Raw genomic sequence first — 17,999 nt, forward strand, 5'->3', positions numbered from 1 at the left:
ATAGCCTCCTCAGAAGGTAATTTAATTGAGCTGAATTGATGGGTGAATTACAGAGCTGCCTGTCTTTCTCCATCCATTTTCATGGGAATCTGCTTGCTTGTTTCTGATTTCATTTGCTGTGCAGCACTGGGCAGGTGGGCACCTCTGACTGGGGAGGCTGGAGAGAGCCTGGGTCTCTGTGAGTGGACTGTGTAGATGATCCCTTCTGGAGTCTGGGGACAATCCAGCCCATTCCTGCCCTATCTGCCCATGGAGCCACAGCCAATACCACCACCTTCCTCCCAGTATCTGCTGGGGCAGGGACATCACCCACAGGCTGCAGTTAAAGCAGGGACATTTCACCTCCATTCGCTGCTGGTATTTTTATCCTTTTGGCTCTGCTTTAGAAGCAAAATCCTCTTTCCTGAGCACCATTTGGCCTCCCTTGCCCCAGGGCAGCTTGCCTGTCTCTGAAGCAGAGCCCTTGTCTCTGAAGCAGAAGCTTTGCTCCAAATCAGAGACATTCCCAAGGTCAGGAACATCCTGCACCTTTGGCCAGGTTATGCAGCTTGGGGAGGGGGGTGGAACAGGGCATCTCAAGAAGCTGCTGTGGCTGTGTGGGTCAGGCTGGGTGAGTTCTTCCATACATGTGAAATATGGAAGCGATTTCCCTCATTGATTTGCCCAAATCCAGGCCTTAATGATTAGATTTCCACTGCACACAGCCGTTCCAGCAGCAGTCCATACAAATGCTTTCCTGCCAGGTGGATCCCTGGCAGCTGCACAGACTCATTATCCAGACAGTGAGTACTCTCCTTATCACAAAAAGGGTGTGAAAAGTCTTTAGCATCACCCAGCCTGATCTCCATGCCCAGTTAGGAGTCAGGGTTGGATGGATACTTCTGCAGAGAAACCCTCCTCTGATCCAGGCACAGAATTGCCTTCAGCCAGCCCAGCAATAACTCCTGCAGGGATCCCACAGCCAGGCTGGAAACAATCCAAGGACTTCCACGATGGAGCCATTCTCATTTCTGCTTAGGACTGGTGAAAATTAGGCTCCATTTTTCATGCTCCTGAGTTGCTTCCTTGCCCTGTGGAGTCTGTTTCCATGCAGTCTGTGCAGTTATGGCTTTGGGCTGGGTTTGTGCATCGCCCTTGGATAATTTTCAGGTTGTTTAGAAGAGGCACAGAGGCACAGCTTGTGTCCTCCCTCTTCCCAAAGCAGGATCAGCTCCAGAGCACTGCTATAACAGACGTGATCCACGTCATCCTTTAAGAGCTGTGAGGGTGTTGTGTAAAATCCATCAGGAATGGCTGCAGCGAGCATTTCCTTGTGTCTGTGCTCTGGTGCCCCCAGATTTCCTTGCAAACACCACAGCATTCAGCTGGCACCAGCCTCCCACTGGCCTGAAGCAGTTCTTCCTTCAGCTGTGCCTTAATAACACAGAGTAGGTAGGTGCTATCACACCCTCTGGGAGCGATTAGAAGTAGCACCACAACAGCAGAGGTGTGTGTTTGCTCATAAGCAATTATTAAATGACAAAACCCTGTAATTTCAAACCTCAGAAGTCACTGTGCTGATTTGCTTAACCCCCAAATTAATTGTGATGAGGATGGCAGAGTCAGGCTGCTGGGAGAGCAGAGTGGTGCCTGGTGGCCGATGCCAAGTGCAGGTGAGGAGCTTCCCACTTCCCACAGCCCCTCCTTGGCTCCACAGATGGCGTTGGAATGCTGAGCGTGTGTGGATTTGCTGCCCGGCCTGGATCCTGCAGCAGCCACGCTCCCCTCCATCCCCAGTCCTGAGGAAATGCAATTACTCCCTGGACCAGCCATATCCCAGGGAAACAGGCATTGGTGGATGGGCTCAGTGAAGCCACCCTTCCTGCCCAGCATCCTGCTGTTATCCTGACTCCTGCTTTTTGCTGTTCCCTCTCCAGGGCCTGAAGCCGATGGACCATAATGGGTTGGCTGATCCGTACGTCAAGTTGCACTTGCTTCCCGGAGCCAGTAAGGTGAGACACCTTTTCAATTCTCTTCCTGGGGCTGTGCCTTTTCCTTGGAAATTAGACCCAGGAGGTTCCCCAGGGAGAAGCTCCTCACCCAGGGGCTGCTGCAGCCAAGCCTCGAGCCTCCTGCCCATCTCTTGAGTAAAAAGTCCTTAGAGAGAGCAGGAGGTAAGAACTGGGGCTAAATCCATCCTCATGGAGTAGAAAATACCTTTCTGGGAAACCACTGCCTGGGAGTCAGGTGCCATCCCTGACTCCTCATCTTGGGAGCAGGGAATGCAAATGCTGCTCTCCAGGAGCCCCTGGGAAGCACTGAGTGAAACAATCTGAAGCTATAAACAAACCAGACCCTTTTAATTTTTATTTTTTTTTGTCCTGTTTCTTTTACATTTTAAACCCCTCAGATCATAATAAAACAGAGTATAAATCATAAGGGAAATATTTCCATCTCCTTAGGTTCAGCGCTTGCTGGAGAGAAGAGTAATTAAAGATATTGATGTGTAGTGAGAGCTTGGTGTAACTGATGGGGATGTGGAATTTAAATGCTAAACGTGTGTGTTATGAATATTAATTGAACTCCTACTCTACACAAAAGGAAAGACCTTTTTTGGGGAGGTATATTTACTTGTTACGGTTCAGTTGAATTAATTCATAATGTTCAGGGCGGTAGAGGGAGTTTTTAACCACATTTCAAGTTCCGCTGGAATTAGGAGAGCTGGGAGCGCTTTCATCAGCGATATTATCTGTCATTTCCATGTTTTGCAAATGCATTGATTAGCATTTCTGCTGGAGGTGGTGGAGAGTGGAGAGGCAGGAGGGGAGCGCTGAGCTGAGGGTAGTGCAGGAGCTGCAGACTCCACAAGCCTGGAGCGGCCATGGGGGGACCCTCTCCTTGCCCCCACATTCCAAACAGCACCGTCCAGATCTGCCCTGGGAGAGGTGAGCAGGTCTGGGGGGATCACGGGTGTGTCCTGGGCTGGATGTTCCTGTACAGGTGTTCCAGCAGCAGGACTGTCCCTGAGTTCCTCGGGTGTTCCTGTCCCAGTCTTCCTGTGGCAGAGCTGTGGGAAGCAGGGCTGGAATTCATTCCCCATGCAGAGCTGGAATTCATTCCCTGTTAAACCCTCCACGTGAGCTGGTTACTGACTACTGAGTCATTCCAGATGGGAGAAAAAGGCATTCCCAGAGCTCAGCTCCTCTGATCTAATTCATGTCTCTTGCCCAGGGCAGCGTTAGCTGCTGGGTGATGCCCATCATGTCACCCCTGTGGCTAAACCCACTTTCCCTCCTGACCCCCAGAGCCCCAGCCCCAGGATGTGTTACCCACAGGTCTGAGCAGGCAGTGGGTGCCCTGCTGTCCTTGTCACCCTTCAGCAGGCTTTAGAGTCCCTGTCTGATATGTATCCTGCTGCTTGGGCTGGAGCCTGGCATGGTGGCCACGATATCACCGAGAAATGAGGTAAAATAGATGTGAGATGGAACCTGGTACAATAAAGTGCCTCGATTGAAGCAACTTTACAAAGTCAGGAAAGATTTAAGGCAAACAAGGTATTAAATCAAAGGTGACAGGAGGCCATAAATGAGAGCACCTGCCTGCAGTCCCCTTCAGTTTGCATCACTCTGTCGTTGGGCACGTGGGGATGGACTCAGCAAGGCTGGTGCCCGTGCACAGCCAGGCTGGCAGCTTCTCCTCCTGCAAACCAGCTCCTGCCTGAGTGATAGAAAAGCCATTGACATTGCAGGGCTTTAGATGCTGCTCCTAATTGAGCCCCTGGCCCTGCATCCCGCTCAGCTCGTGGAACATCCGGCCTTGCTCCAGGGGTATCCTCCTTCTAACCTGGCACTGGGTGTTTTGCAGCTCCACAGCACTGGACAGGGCATGGGTTGGTTTCAGAGGCAGAAATGGCTTTGGAAATGCAAGTGAGAGCACAGCACAAACTCCAGAGGCGTTCTCTATCTCTGAGGGATCAAACCCAGAGCAAGCAGCTGCTTTGCACAACACACTGGGAGTGAGCCATCCCTCGATAGTTCTGCTGCACTGGCAGCTCCAACTGGTGGCCACCTCCAGCTGATCTGGAAGAGGTTGTGTGGTTGGGGTGCTTTTGGTTTGGGAAGGACATGACAACAAAGTGACCCCCCTCGAACGAATTTCCTTCTTCACCCCGGGCTTTGCATCCCGCTCACATTCAGCTCAGGGCTGGTGAACCCCAGGTGGGGAATGTAGCAGCTTCCCATAAAGACCCACGAGATGAGGTGTTGATGTCCTGAGAGTTCCTTATGCCCAGCAGCAGCTGATTCAAGGATTGAGCTGTCTGACACCTAATTAGAGGGAAAATTGCTGCTCTGCCAGGCTGTGCCAGGCTGGGGGCTGGTGAGGAAGCCCCATCTGCAGCCTCAGACCTTTGCTCCTGCTCTCCCCCTGCCCCAACAGAAACAGGGATCTCAGGGAGTAAGGAGATTAATGTCTCCTGGGCTGGGGAGTGGGTGTGTGCCAGGATGCCCCACCAATGCCAGGAACACAAGCCCTGCTGTCCCTGTCCTCCCACTCTGCAGAGCTGCGGCGCTGGAAGGAGTTGCTGGTGCTGACAAAACGCGTATCAAGGAAGTTATTTTGAGTCAGGCAGGATTGGGAGCTGTGCTGGGAGTGGGAATGCAAACAAACAGCCAGAACAGCAAATTGGTATTTTTTAATGAACCTGAAAAGGCTTTTTTTCTTTCCCCTCTCTCTCGCTTTCTTCTACTGCATAAATGAAATCCGCGTCCCTGCTCCGTGCTCTGCCAAGGTTCCCATTTTGCTGGCTGTTTCCAGGATGTGGGATGTGGGGTTGGATTGCTTGGCAAATCAGCGAGTTGCTGTGTCTCTGCCCCTCTGGTTATTGCTGCAGTTGGGGTGGACTTGGGCCAGGTTATGGAGGACTGGCCAGGTTACAGTGTTCGGGCAGAAGGGCACCAGCACCCGTTGCCCCTTCATCTCCAAACTGGGCTTCCTTTTCTCCCCACTCCCCGCCCAAATGACCTCCTGGGTCTGATTCCCACTGACCACAACCTCCTTTGCTCTTCCAGGCGAATAAGCTGAGAACCAAAACGCTGCGCAACACTTTGAACCCCACCTGGAACGAGACACTCACCTACTACGGCATCACCGACGAGGACATGATCCGCAAGACCCTGCGGTAGGACCTGGGGGGTGAGGGGGTGCTGAGCCCAGTGCTGGGGGGACACAGCCCTGCCCCACAGGAGAGTCCTGGTGCTGCTCATGGCAGAGCCAAGCAGAGTTCTCACCCACCAAAGCCAAAGCCTGTGCGTGTGCTCTGCACAATCCGTCACCCCCTCGGTGACCGACGCGTGATTTACAGGCAGCTTGGGCTGGAATAACCAGTGAGGGGCATGTTCCTGCTTTGTCATTAACTTCATAACTCACTGGCTGGCTCCTGCCTGCAGAGGAAGTGGTGGTGTTTGGGTTTAACCTCTTTGTGCCCAGCTCTCGCGGGCACATGTTAAGGCTTTGTGGTCTTGTCTTGCTGAGAAAATCTCCCCAGGGAAGTTCTAGGGCCCTTTCGAGGCTGAGCTTTTTGGAAGAAAGCTGGAGGCATCTGTGAATTATTGTCAAACTAAACAAAAAGTGTTTGTATTTATTCTGTGATTTATATTCTGTTGGTTTGGTTCAGTCTCTGTGCATTCAGCATCTCCCAGGGGCTGGGAGAGGTTGTGTGGGGCTGGAGGTGGGCAGGGGTGGAGTGGTGGGATGGGGTGAGGTTGGAAGTGATGCTCTGCAGGGAGCAGACGCCTGTGAATGCAAAGATTTTTATGTCTTGGCCTCTGTCCCACCTGGGTGAGGGCAGGGAGTGACCCAGATCCTGAGGACAGATCCTGCTCAGGGGGGGGTGCTGGGCATCCTCAGCTGCTCCATCACTGCACTGATCTGGGACTGCGCTGCAGGATTTGCTGTAAGATCTGCTGTCAAACAAAGGAGGATTTTGCCTCCTGCTCCAAGGACTCAGGGCTTTGCCAGCTCCGTGGCTGGAATCTCACCCTCCTCATTTGCAGGTGCCCTGGGAGTTTGTGATTTTCCCCATGACAGGAGCACAAAGCTGCCTTATTAGAGGTCCTGCTCAGAGGTGAACCGGAGCAGAGCCCACCTGTTGTCTGCGATGTGCACAGAGATGGGAAATTCAGTGCCATGGATTATTATTTCACTTGGAAAACATTAGTCATGCTGGAAGTGCTGCAGGCTGATGGGGCTGGAAAGCCTCTGGTTTGTTATTATTATTGGTGGGTATTTTTTCACTCCAGGCTTTGAAGTTTTCAGCCTCCTCAAGCGTGGAAATCAGTTTGTAGGGAGATGCTCGGCTGAGTTGTTTGCTGGAAGGCAACAGGGAGCAGGAGGACTCGACCCCCACCTTTTCAGGGCCCTGGGAGCTGCTTCTCCCTGGGAAAGGGCTGTGATCCTGGAGGCAGCAGGGAGGTGTGAGGTGTCCAGTGGCTGGGGGGATGTGCAGAGCTGGATTTGCCCTCCTCCCCATAGAAATCCAGTGTTAGCACATCCCATTCCTGCCTGCCAGCCTGGGTGCTGTGGAGCTTCACAGGGGGATTCCTGACTAGGTTGGTTAATGGCAAATTAACCCAAGGCAGTTCCAAAGGCTCCTTTCCAGGGAGCTGAGGGAAACCTATGGCCCAAAGAATTCTTCTGCTAAAACAAAACTTCTGAGCACCATGGCCTCATCTCTTATCTTGTGTGGAGAACCCAGACCCTAAAATTCAAGAGCTCTTCATTTTTCTTAAGAGCAATTCCCCAGCCCCCTTTTCTCTTTTATCCATCTTCGCAGTTGAAGATATTGGCAGAGGAGATTTTATTTACCCTGAGTCAGTTTTAGATGAGATGAGACTTCTTGCACACCAGACACAAGGTAAAAAAACACCCAGTCTTTTATTTTAATATCTTGCTTGGATTTGCTTCTCTTCAAACACCTGGATGGTTCTTTGAGTAGAATGATGCTGAGAACTTGAACCTCCTCATTTAGATATCAGCTGAATTACAGAATCTCAGAATGGTTTGCACTGGAAGGGACTTTAAAGCTCATCTCATTCCACCTTCTACTATCCCAGGTTGCTCCAAGCCCCATCCAACCTGGCTTTGGACACTTTCAGGGATGGGGCAGCCACAGCTTGTCTGGGCAACCTGTGCCAGGGCCTCACCACCCTCACAGGGAAGAATTTCTTCCTAATATCCAATCTAAACTGACAATCTTTGAGTATTTCCTTGTGGCTTGAGCTGTTTCTCTTCTCTTCTCCATGACACCAGTGGCAATGGCCTCTCACTCTCCCAGTGCCACTTCCCACAGAAAGCATCTCCCGTTGTCCTATCGTTGGTGCTTTGCTTCGCCCATCCATCATCTCATCAAAATATCTCCTTCTCCGTCAGGAAAAGCCAACTTCAAAGCGGAGAAGATGCTGTTTTTCCCTGTGCTAATCAGTCGAGGCTCCTGCCAGGCAGCTGGTGGTACTTGAAAGAGCATGAGTGATGCTCCCCTCGGTCTGGGCGGTGACCGTTCCCCGGGAGCCTCCCTGGTGCTGAGATCCAGGGAGGGGCAGGGAACTCGATTGCAAAGTCTCTTTAATGTGAAAATAACGGCGGAGATCAAAGCTGCCGCCAGCCTTCGCCTCCCCGCTGCCTGGAGAGCTGGAAAAGCACCCAGAAATCTTTCCTGCCCACCCAGGCTCCTGGAAGGGACGTGTCCAGCATGGATTGGTGGGGTGGTGCTGGAGTGGGGCACTCTGCCAGAGCCTGCAGCTCTCTTCAAGGGGACGAGTGGCATTTGTTGGAGCAGCCGGAGCAGGGACATCCTGGAGAGCTGGGTGATGGATCCCCTCTTTCCTGAGCCCCCCAGCTGTACCCATTGTCCAAACTGGTCAAGTGGCTTTGCAGTGACAGACCCCAGGAGCCACCAGGGTTCACTTCCCCAAGCAGGGCCACCCCCCGGGCGAAGGAGAGGTGAAGGCAGCCCAGCTGATTGCGCTGGCAAGCGGGATTTTGTTAATGAATCAACCCCCTCAAATAACACCAGATACTTTGGATTTCGTGAAGCACAGCAGGTGGGAGGATCTCAAAAGGTCTCATCCATTCATTGAATTAAATATCCCTGAGTCTAGCCCAAGGCTTAACAGGGATGAAACCACCCACCAGCCTGGGAGAAAGCAAGTTCACAGCCGTGTGGAAGGTGCTGGACTCCGAGTGCACAGATGGATGGGCTGGGGGGCAGGTTCCCTGGCAGCACTGAGAGGGAAAATCTCACCCCACAGTCCCCACTCTCATCTGGGCTCCAAGCATGACCGTGTGGCAGCAGTTTGGAAGCTCTGTCCAGTGGTGGGAAGCCAAGGTGCGTGTCAGGGGGAGGCAGAGAAATGCTGCAGGGGAAATTGGAATAGGCAGAATACAATCACCTACATTTAAATAATACATGTAATATGCAATAAATAAATTGCATTCATAATAAATATCAGAGCTGGCCAGATATTGGATACAATTATTCATATCCAGATGTATTGGCAAAGTGATGCATTATTCATATGATACTCAGCTAGCCCACAAATGCCAGGAATTCTTTGTTTAATCATGTGTTTGACAAACATCATGACTCATTAAATATATTATTCAGAAAATAGTATTTGATCAGGACTAATAGGTGTAGTGAAGACGCTTGGAGGTTTGGGGTCCTAAATTGCTTTGCTCTGGAAGTGCTGAATGGGGTTTGCTCAGAACTGCAGGTGCCCCTGTAATTGTATCTCACTTCTCTGTGGTTTCTGTGCTCACACTTTGAGGCTTTTTGTGATGGAGCCCAGAACCGAATCCTCCTTCTGCTTTTCGGACAGCTGGACAGTTCCCAGATGCAGACTTTTGCTGTTTTCCCTCCTTGCCTGGTGTTGCCTGTCCTTAAGCCCAGCCGGCATCACCTGCACGTTCGCTCCTCACTGAGAGCCGAGTTGCTATAGGGACCAAAAGGGATCTTGGGCATGGAGGATGCATCCTCAGGCTCTCCTGCCTATTGTGTGTGTGTGTTGTGGAAAAGGGTCTTTGTTGACCCCCATTTCCCCTTTCCATGCTGGGAAGGAGGCCGGAGGAACGTGTGTGAGAGCAGAAGCCGTGAGTCAGCGGAGCAGGGCTGCTGGAGCTGCGCGGTGAGTCAGGGCTGTAACCCAGGAGCCCGGGCTGAGTAGGAGGCAGAATAAGTTTAATGAGCATTGGTTGTTCATTTGCTGCTTAGTTTTCTTCCAAAGTGGTTTTCACAGCCCTTAACTTAAAGATCAGGACCCCACAGTGAAGATATCAGACCAAACGCTGAGCTGGAGGGATTGGGATTCACAGGGAGAGATGAGGGATGGGTGGTGCTCGAGTTACAAGCTCTGGATGGCAGGTGAACGAGGCTGCTGGAGGCGTCTCGTGCTGTTTGTCAGGGAGCTGATTTTCTAACCCAAGGCATAAAAATTCCATCACATCGATTTCTCGTAATAAAATTCAAGCTGGTGTAATTGCATTATGCCATTTTCCAAAGGGAGGGCTGGGGCTGGAGCTGCCTGCTCATCTGACTCACTGCTTCTGCCTTCACCGATGGGCCAGGGCACTGCCAGCCTGCCCGAGCTAAAAATACCATCCCAGCGGGGATAAACCGCAGCCAGGCAGAGGGTTTGGGGTTGGGGACTGAGCCTGTGGCACTGGGAGGGCTGGCATGAACCCCTCTGGGGATCACACACAGATGGGCACAAAAGGTACGGACCCACCTGAGAGGTGGCTGGAGATACCAGAGGGAAAACAGGGCTGGGAGAAGGCTGGTGGTGTCTCTGGCTCCGTCGTCCTGCTCGGGGCAGCAGCGCTTCCCAGGCCTTGCAGATGTGCCAAAAACTACTTCCCAAGGGACACGGCTCTGCATAAACACAGGGGCTTCCCATGTCCCTGTGGGCAGTGAAATGAGACTTGGTGGAGCTCTGGGGCCTCTCCCAGTGTGACACTGGAGATGCCCTCCCTGCCACCACCATGGAAGTTTTCCATGCGTTTCCTTCTTGGTTTTCTGCCCATCCTGGACGTGCCTGGGGCTTCACAGCAAGCAGGATCTTGTTGTGCTTCGGGGGTGTACCTAGACATTGTCAGGACAAGATCTTGTTACTCACATTTTTAGGAGGGCAAACCATCCCAAATCCTGTCTCCCTGAGTGCCCAGGAGCCAGCACCGCTCCACGATTGCCGGGTGTACAAACATTCCCAAGGCTGTCAGCTCCCTGTGAGGCCATGTCCCCTCCTGTCCCACCCTGTTCCCTCCTGTCCCCTTCTCTCCAGCCCAGCCTTGACATCCCTGCCCTCCCTTTCCCTCCCCAGCTTTGCCCAGATGGACACACGCCTGGCAAGTGTTGTCTCCAAAGCTGCTGCTGCTGCTGCTGCTTTTTCAGTTTTGTTCTTTAAAAGAAAAGCAAAAGGAGGGAAGAAAATAGGGAATATTGTGCCTGCATTTGAGATCCTCTTTGAGGGTTTTACTGTTGCAGTGGGGTGTTTTTTTCGTGGGTATCTATAGTAACGCTGCATCCAGCTACAGTTTTCTGGAGAGCAGCATTCCATGTCTTCCCGCTTCCATTGTTTTTTTTTTCCAAATCCCTTTCCTCTGCTGCTCCCTGATCTTTGCGCCATGCCACTGAGCCATCCCATGGCTTCCTTGCATCCTTTTTATTCACTTGTGAGCATGAGGGTGGTCAGACTACCTGTAGATAAGCCACTAAACTATCCACAGATAAACCACCCATGGACAAACCATCCATGCATAAACTCTCCACAGATAAACCATCTATAGACAACCCATCCACAGGTAAGCCATCCAGGCACTGAGCAGACTAGAGGTGTGGGGTGCAATTAGTTACTCTCAGGTGGGATCACAGCACACTATTTATCTTTAATTACTTTTTCCCCCTTCCCGTGCTGTCCCTGGAGGCAGAGGTGCCACCCGTGGGAAATGGACACCAACAGGAGTGGGTGAAAGAGAAGAAAGGCAGGTAGCGAAAGGATGGGAAGACACTGTAGGAATATTTTTTAAAGAAGGAGAAAGCAGAGAATGTAAGGGAAGGGAAATGTCTTTCCTTTATGGGCAGGGAGCCCAGCCGCTCCCTGCGTGGCTCCAATGAGGATGCGGGATGCTGGATGCTCCCTCTGGAGGGGGATGGGATGGCATTCCCTGTCACCGTGTCCAGACAGCACTGCTGGGGAACAGCTGGTCCCTCAAGGCAGCCACCACCCTCCTGGCCCCTCTCTGGGATTTCAGGAGCAGTGAGCAGAGCCTCCTTTGCTCTTTTACTTTGCTCTTCTGTCGTCTCTCCTCACACCCAGAGCGGGCTGGGAAGCAGCAGAGGAATGACTCATTAGCTGCCAGCTCAGGGAAAGGCATTTATAGCTTTCTCACGGAAAACAGCCTTGGCTCAGCTCCACTGTCACTGCCCTCAGCTGCCATCACAGGGATGCATCCCAGGACCCCAGCGGGGCTGGGAGAGCTGCTCCTGGCTCAGGTGTGGTGCTTTCCACGTGCTGGGGCTGTAAATCCTTCATGTGCTCGTCTGCATGGTGGGAGAGGAGGTGGCAGATCCACCCCGTGCCCCAAACTGGCAGCCAGGGTCACCCTGAGAGCTGCCACACTCTGAGCAGTGCTGAGCCCCTCGGGTGGGAGGGAAGGAGCTCTGTGGGAGCAACACCTCTCCCAGCTGCACAGTCTGAGGGTGGTTTGAGGAAGAGTCTCCATGGCCAGGCAAAATGCAGCTGGGCTGGTGGCAGCTCAGTAGTTTTACTTTAGTCACCGATGACTTTGATGTTTTAGTGGAAGAGCCACTAGGATGTTTGAGGTTGCTTTTCCAGCAGTGCCTGGACTGGGACCTGCGTTAGACACTGACTCACACCAGGAGCTGCCCTGGCCAGGCTGTGGCAGCACTTGAATGCCCTCCAGCTGCCTGAGGAGGAGGTGCCCAGTCAGTGGGCTGGGGAACAGTGACCTGAGTTGTCTCCTCTCTGAGGGGACCTGCAGTACAGTGGGGCAGCCCCTTCCCTTGTGCCATCACCTCCCCTTTCCCCAGCGTCCCTGCTCACCCTCCATTGCAGGATCTCGGTCTGTGACGAGGACAAGTTCCGCCACAACGAGTTCATTGGGGAGACGCGGATCCCGCTGAAGAAACTGAAGCCCAACCAGACCAAAAACTTCAACATCTGCCTGGAGAAGCAGCTGCCGGTGAGTGGGAGGCTCAAAGCCACGTCCCCACCGTGGGACCGTGCGTGTAGCAGCTTGCATGTGGGACTGTGGGAGCACCCCTCACGCTGGGGAGGTGGGTGTCTGGCCGCGGAACAGCTCCCGGACCGGGTGCATTCCCTCCTGCAGATAGATAAAACAGAGGACAAGTCGCTGGAGGAGCGTGGCCGGATCCTCATCTCCCTCAAGTACAGCTCTCAGAAGCAGGCGCTCCTGGTGGGCATCATCCGCTGTGCCCACCTGGCTGCCATGGACGCCAACGGCTACTCCGACCCCTACGTCAAAACGTGAGTCCTGCCCCGCGCCAGGTGAGGCACGGCCACGAGCTGTGCTGTCCCCTCCCGCCTCTCCCTGGAGTGGGAATTAATAGATCTCATTAGGAGATGCAAATGACGGCGCCAGGGCAGCAGCTGGTGTTTGCCCGGAGCGTTGTTGTTCCCTGGCAGTCGTTTTGCAGAGCTCCCAGGTAAGGTGGGTGCAGGAGCTGCCTGGTGGTGCGTGGCTGTGCCCGCCCTGTGCCGGGGCATCCTGCTGTCCCTGCTGTGATGCTCACTGCCAGGCTCAGCTCTGCCCTGGGAGACGGTCTGCGGCAGGGATGTGGCCCTGGGGACAGAGTTAGTGGCCCAAAGCAGACAGGTACAGTCGGGTTTTGCTGATGGGTTAGGGCACAGGCATCCCCCTCTTCTGCCCAGGGGATGGGCAGGTAATCACCCACTTCCCCAGGTCCCAAGGGAGAAGAGATTCCCAGCCCAGCTCTCTAGAGCCCAGCTCCCAGCCACCACCCTGCACTTGGGAAAAGCTCTAATTACAACGTGTGTGTAATTAGGTCAGACAGCACTTTAATGGCAACCCAGGGCTCCGGTGGCTCCAGGGCCCTGTTAACAGAGCTGAGGGCACGTTCACAGGTCCTGCTGACACTTCCCGATGTAAATGACTGGGAGCACCTTCCTTTTGAAAAACATCAGCGATATGAAGTACAGTCATTCAAAGGACTGTAATGGGCTGCTGACTCAGCCTCACCCAAGTGATTCAGGGAAGTTGGTGTCACCCAGGGGCTTTCCAGAGATGCTGAGGGAGGTGATGGTTTGCTGATGCAGAACCAGGCTGGTGTGAGGCCCTGGATTGCTGCTGGTTTTTTGGGGGGGAATGGTATTTTTCACATTCACTCTCTGCAAAGAAAGGGTGGCCATGGAATGGAAGGACCAGCAGCCCTCCCTGTGCCCATCCCACATCCCTGTTCCCACAGCACTCCCGCAAACTTGGGCACTTCCAGGGACAGCATTTAAGGCAGAACTACTGGGATAAACCACGCCTGGGAGACCAGTAATGGAATTCATCAGCAGGACACTTTGACCTTCCTATTTAATTGTTCTTTAGGGGTGGAGGTGTTTGTATAAAAATCCCCTCTTGCTTTTTTAAATGCCCAAGAGCAACACAATTCCCATTGTTGAACCCAACTTATTTTAGGTGCCATCCACAGGAGACTGTATCAGCAGGGCTGGAATCAGAGCAGATAGAGAAGTGATGCTTCTCAGTACAAGCCCTAATTTTTTAATTATGAGCAAGATCTGGAAAGTGTAACAAGGAAGCAGAACTGATATTTAAAGGCACAGCACCAGCACAAAACGACAATGGGTTGACTCTGCTCTGGCCCAGATTTCAGGTGCTCTCTCTGATGACACTTTAATCTTGTTTGCTCTCCAGCCCTGCTGCTGCGCTGCAGAATATCCACAGGGAACAGAGGTGCCTAAAGCTGCAGTTGCCACATTCACTCCTGCTTCCTTTTCCACACTGCATGTGCTTCCTCTCTCCTGGAGAGACTCAAGATGAGCAGACTGGTAGCAGAGTCCCAAGTCTGGACTGGGACTGGGCTGGGAGTGATTGGTTTTGGGAGCTGGGAGCGTGTGTGCAGTGCCAGTGTCCCCTAGGGACTGGAGATGGGATAATCAGTGCTCTCTGCAGCCAGCAACTTGCTTGTGCTAAGGTCAGGAAATGCTGCCTCCTCCCAGCATTCCCAACATTTTAGCAGGGGAAGACAGGGGAAGGAGAGCCACGGGTTCATAGGACTCAGTTGCCCACCTCATCCTGCCTCCACTGGGATCTGGTCCCATCCTGCCCTCCTCAGCACCCACGTGTGATGGGGCTGCTTCAATCTCGTTGCAGATACTTGAAACCAGATGAGGACAAGAAATCAAAGCACAAGACGGCGGTGAAGAAGAAAACACTGAACCCTGAGTTCAATGAGGTGGGTTTGGGGTGGTTGTGGTTCTCAACGAGGGGCTTTTCTCAGTGTTCAGACTTAAAAGATAAAAACAACACCTTAGTAACTATGTGGGGGATCGGGGTTGGGTTCCCTGTGGGTGGCAAAGGGCAGCAGCCCAAGGAGGAGGATGGGCAGCCCCAGCTCCTGTTTCATCCTGAGCTGTCTCTGCTCCCCCACAGGAGTTTTGCTATGAGATAAAGCACGGCGACCTGGCAAAAAAGACCTTGGAAGTCACCGTGTGGGACTATGATATCGGCAAGTCAAACGATTTCATAGGTGAGTGGGGCACTCCAGAAGGTCTCTTTTTTATTTATCTTCACTATCTGTGCCTCTTACTTTTTCATCTGCTGCTCTTCTGCACTTCTCCATCCCCACATTCATTCTTGCTGGGTTTTGGTTCTGCTTTTATCCCTCTCCTGCACCTGAGCCTCTTCTCCCACACGGACATCCCCCTTGTAAGGAGCACCCAAGCAGGGAGAAGATACATCTCCCTCTCCCCTTCTGTTTTCAGATCTTTTCCTCTGAACAAAAAAACAGGTTTAACAGGGAGGTTTCATTTATCTCTATTGGGTATCTGGGCTTGTTGTGATTTTGCTCCTAGTCTCTGTGATTTATCACTAACAAGTGCCCGGTATCTCTGACAGCTGCTGCGACTGCAGTGAGCCCTTGGCACAGGAACAAGCTGCCTGGGACAGGCCCCAGCTCCCAGCCATGAGGGGGGCGGGGAAGATGGGCTACAATTGCCTGTGTGTCACATCAGGTCGTGGCACTGGATGCTGTGAGGATGGTGCATGCCCTGGCTCCATCCTGCATCCTCCAGCATCCCCTGGGCATCCCTCGGCATCCCTCGCAGGGCTGACGTTCCCGCCTCACCTCTCCCCGTCTCTGTCTCTCTCCCAAGGTGGAGTGGTGTTAGGAATTAATGCCAAAGGCGAGCGGCTGAAGCACTGGTTCGACTGCCTGAAGAACAAGGACAAGAAGATCGAGCGCTGGCACACGCTAACGAACGAGCTGCCGGGCGCCGTCCTCAGCGACTGAGCTCCACGGGGCCGCTCCCGGGCGGCCACAGCTCCGCCACAGCCTTTGGACTTCTCTCCTTTACGGCTTCGGATACGGGGGATCGCGGCACCGGGGCAGCCGGGAGAGCGGGACACCCCCCGGCACGGCCTGGCTGCGGGGAAACCCCTGCCAAGGGGAGAAGGCGGCGGCACTTTGCTCCGCCCAGCCCGTCCCAAAACTGCCTCCCTGCACCCTGACACACTCACTGCCCGGCCCACGGGCTTGCACGTGCACACACACATATGTGCACACACACATATATGTGCACACACACACACACGTGTGCACACACACACACACACGTGTGCACACACACACACACACACACACACGTGGACACCTCACGCCTGCATGCTCTGCAGTCTGGCTCCTCTCCCAATCCTGGCTGTACTGAGTTACCTTCTCGCTGCCTTGCAATTCAAGTGGCAACAATGAATGCGTCCGTCTGCGTCCGTGTGTCCAGCATCGGCAAAAGGCGTCACTTAAAACCTGGAACTGTTTCCTCAAGGCAAAACTGTGCCATATCCCTGGTGGTTTGTCAAGTCTCTGTGGTTTGGGCCTAAACAGTCTTTTACGCATTTAGATCTCCTCTGTTGGAATGATTGTGTCCCTGGTAACCTGGAAAGAGTGTTTGCTTTTCTTCCAGGAGTGTTGTGCTCGTCCTCTCCGATAACTCATGTGAAGTCAGCACAGCTGTGCAGACCACGGTTTTCCTCTTGGGATCGGGCAGCTTCACGTTTTGGAGGCAAAAAAAAAAGGCTCGGTGAAGCCCCTGGCTGTTCCTGCTTCCCAGGATCCGCAGCCACCACTCTCCTGGTGAAACCACGCCTTCCCGCCCAGAGCCACGCAGCAGCACAGCTATTTTTCCAGCAAAGCCAGTTTTTCAGGCTAAATTTTTTCTCTCATTTCTCCCTTATTCATCCTTTTCCAATTCATGCCATTAAATAAAACCCAGTGAAGATGCAGAGCCTCGGGGCTGAGCTGGAATGTTGTTTGTGGAGATGCTTGGCTCTGGCACAGCTACCAGGTTGGCCCGTTTTCTGCCTCAAACAGCATCCAAACCAAACTTCTGTGTATGGCACAGTAATAATATAATAATATTATGATAATAATAATAATCCCAGATCTCATCCTCTGTGATCCACCTTGGCCTGTCTCTGCATCCTCATCCCACTGGACATCCAGAAGGATGAGCTAAAACTTTCTATGAAATGCTGCACGTTTCCCAAAATTTTTGAAGCCTTTAAACCATCATTTGTTAGGAAGAGCTGCTCTTTCCCCACAGATCTCAATTACCTTCAGCTTCCGAGCCCTGTGCATGCACATGAGCGTGTTGCTGACTTCTTTTTTTTCTTGGAAAACAGTGGGATCTCTGGAAAGCTACGTTTACTTTTCAAAGTGATGATCATGTTACACCTCGTTTGATATGGGGGGGAGGGGATAAAAGAAACCAAGGTTCATTGGGTTTTTTTTAATAACTTAATATTTGTAATGCATTCTACAGATATGCATGGATTTTATTTGAATGCTGGCAGCGTGTCAAGTCGGATGTTCCCAGTAATCCTTTCTGGTCCAACACCTTAAAACCTGGCTTGGGTCTGAGCTTCCAGGAAAGCTCCAGGAGCACCAGGTTGGCTGTGCCTCCCTTTTTTCTTGCAAAATTCCTTTCACACCATCATTCCTTCTGGCATATCTTGCTATGAAACTGGTTTATGCCTGAGGTGGAGTAGGACATGTGTGTGTGGGTTCCTTCACTTTGTATCCCAGTCTTTTCTAAGCGGGCACCCCGTCCGTCCGTCCGTCCCAGCTGCATGCAGAGTTGGTGGTTGTCATGCCAGGCCTCGTGAAATGTTTGATACCAATGTTTTGCTACCATGTGAAGGCTGCAGAAACCGTCCTTACCTGCATCCTGAAAGACTTTTGTATTTCAGTATTACCTATCCGTGTACTTTTTGTCGGATTTGTTAATATTTATAACGAGAACCGAAAATAAAAAGGTTAAAAAAAAAAAAAAAGCTGATGCTGGTGGTGCAGCTTTTGAATTTGGGGTCTGGCAAGGATTTGGGGAGCAGGAGATGGTTTTAGACTAGAACTTTGGGGGCTGCTTGGCCCAATGTAGTATATATACACTACGTGTATAAATGTATATATAAAAATAAATTAATCAATTAATAAATAAATACAGAGAGAGAAAGAAAATACATGTATGGCCCAATGTAGTATATATAGTACATGTATATTTTTATATATTTATGTGTATATATGAATATAGTAGCCTGCAGCCCAGCAATTCCCCCAGAGCACAGGGAATGACATCCCAAGTGCCAGAGCTGGGCAGGGGTCACTCTTACAGGAAAAGACAGCTGGAAAGCACAAGGAAAAAAATATTTACTCAATTAAATGATGCTCTGTTCAGTCATCAGAT

The 17,999-nt window shown here is 52.1% G+C and overlaps 2 protein-coding genes across 3 annotated transcripts in view; both read left to right on the forward strand.

Moving 5' to 3' along the window:
• DOC2B (double C2 domain beta) overlaps positions 1 to 17,011 on the forward strand; it is a 32,046-nt gene extending 15,035 nt beyond the window's left edge. The window contains exons 3-9 of the mRNA XM_064677972.1: positions 1,917 to 1,991; positions 5,049 to 5,158; positions 12,108 to 12,234; positions 12,382 to 12,539; positions 14,416 to 14,497; positions 14,695 to 14,791; positions 15,417 to 17,011. Of these exons, the coding sequence (XP_064534042.1) occupies positions 1,917 to 1,991; positions 5,049 to 5,158; positions 12,108 to 12,234; positions 12,382 to 12,539; positions 14,416 to 14,497; positions 14,695 to 14,791; positions 15,417 to 15,553 (786 nt within the window). The 3' untranslated portion in view covers positions 15,554 to 17,011. The remainder of the gene's footprint in view (positions 1 to 1,916; positions 1,992 to 5,048; positions 5,159 to 12,107; positions 12,235 to 12,381; positions 12,540 to 14,415; positions 14,498 to 14,694; positions 14,792 to 15,416) is intronic.
• A 567-nt stretch (positions 17,012 to 17,578) lies between these two features.
• LOC135425572 (pinopsin) overlaps positions 17,579 to 17,999 on the forward strand; it is a 3,510-nt gene continuing 3,089 nt past the window's right edge. For both annotated transcript variants that reach the window (XM_064677975.1, XM_064677974.1), the window contains exon 1: positions 17,579 to 17,999. This exon is cut by the window's right edge and continues 555 nt beyond it. The gene's annotated coding sequence lies outside the window, so the exon portion shown is untranslated.

Source organism: Pseudopipra pipra, chromosome 21, assembly GCF_036250125.1.
Source record: "Pseudopipra pipra isolate bDixPip1 chromosome 21, bDixPip1.hap1, whole genome shotgun sequence".
NCBI classification, from domain to species: Eukaryota; Metazoa; Chordata; class Aves; order Passeriformes; family Pipridae; genus Pseudopipra; species Pseudopipra pipra.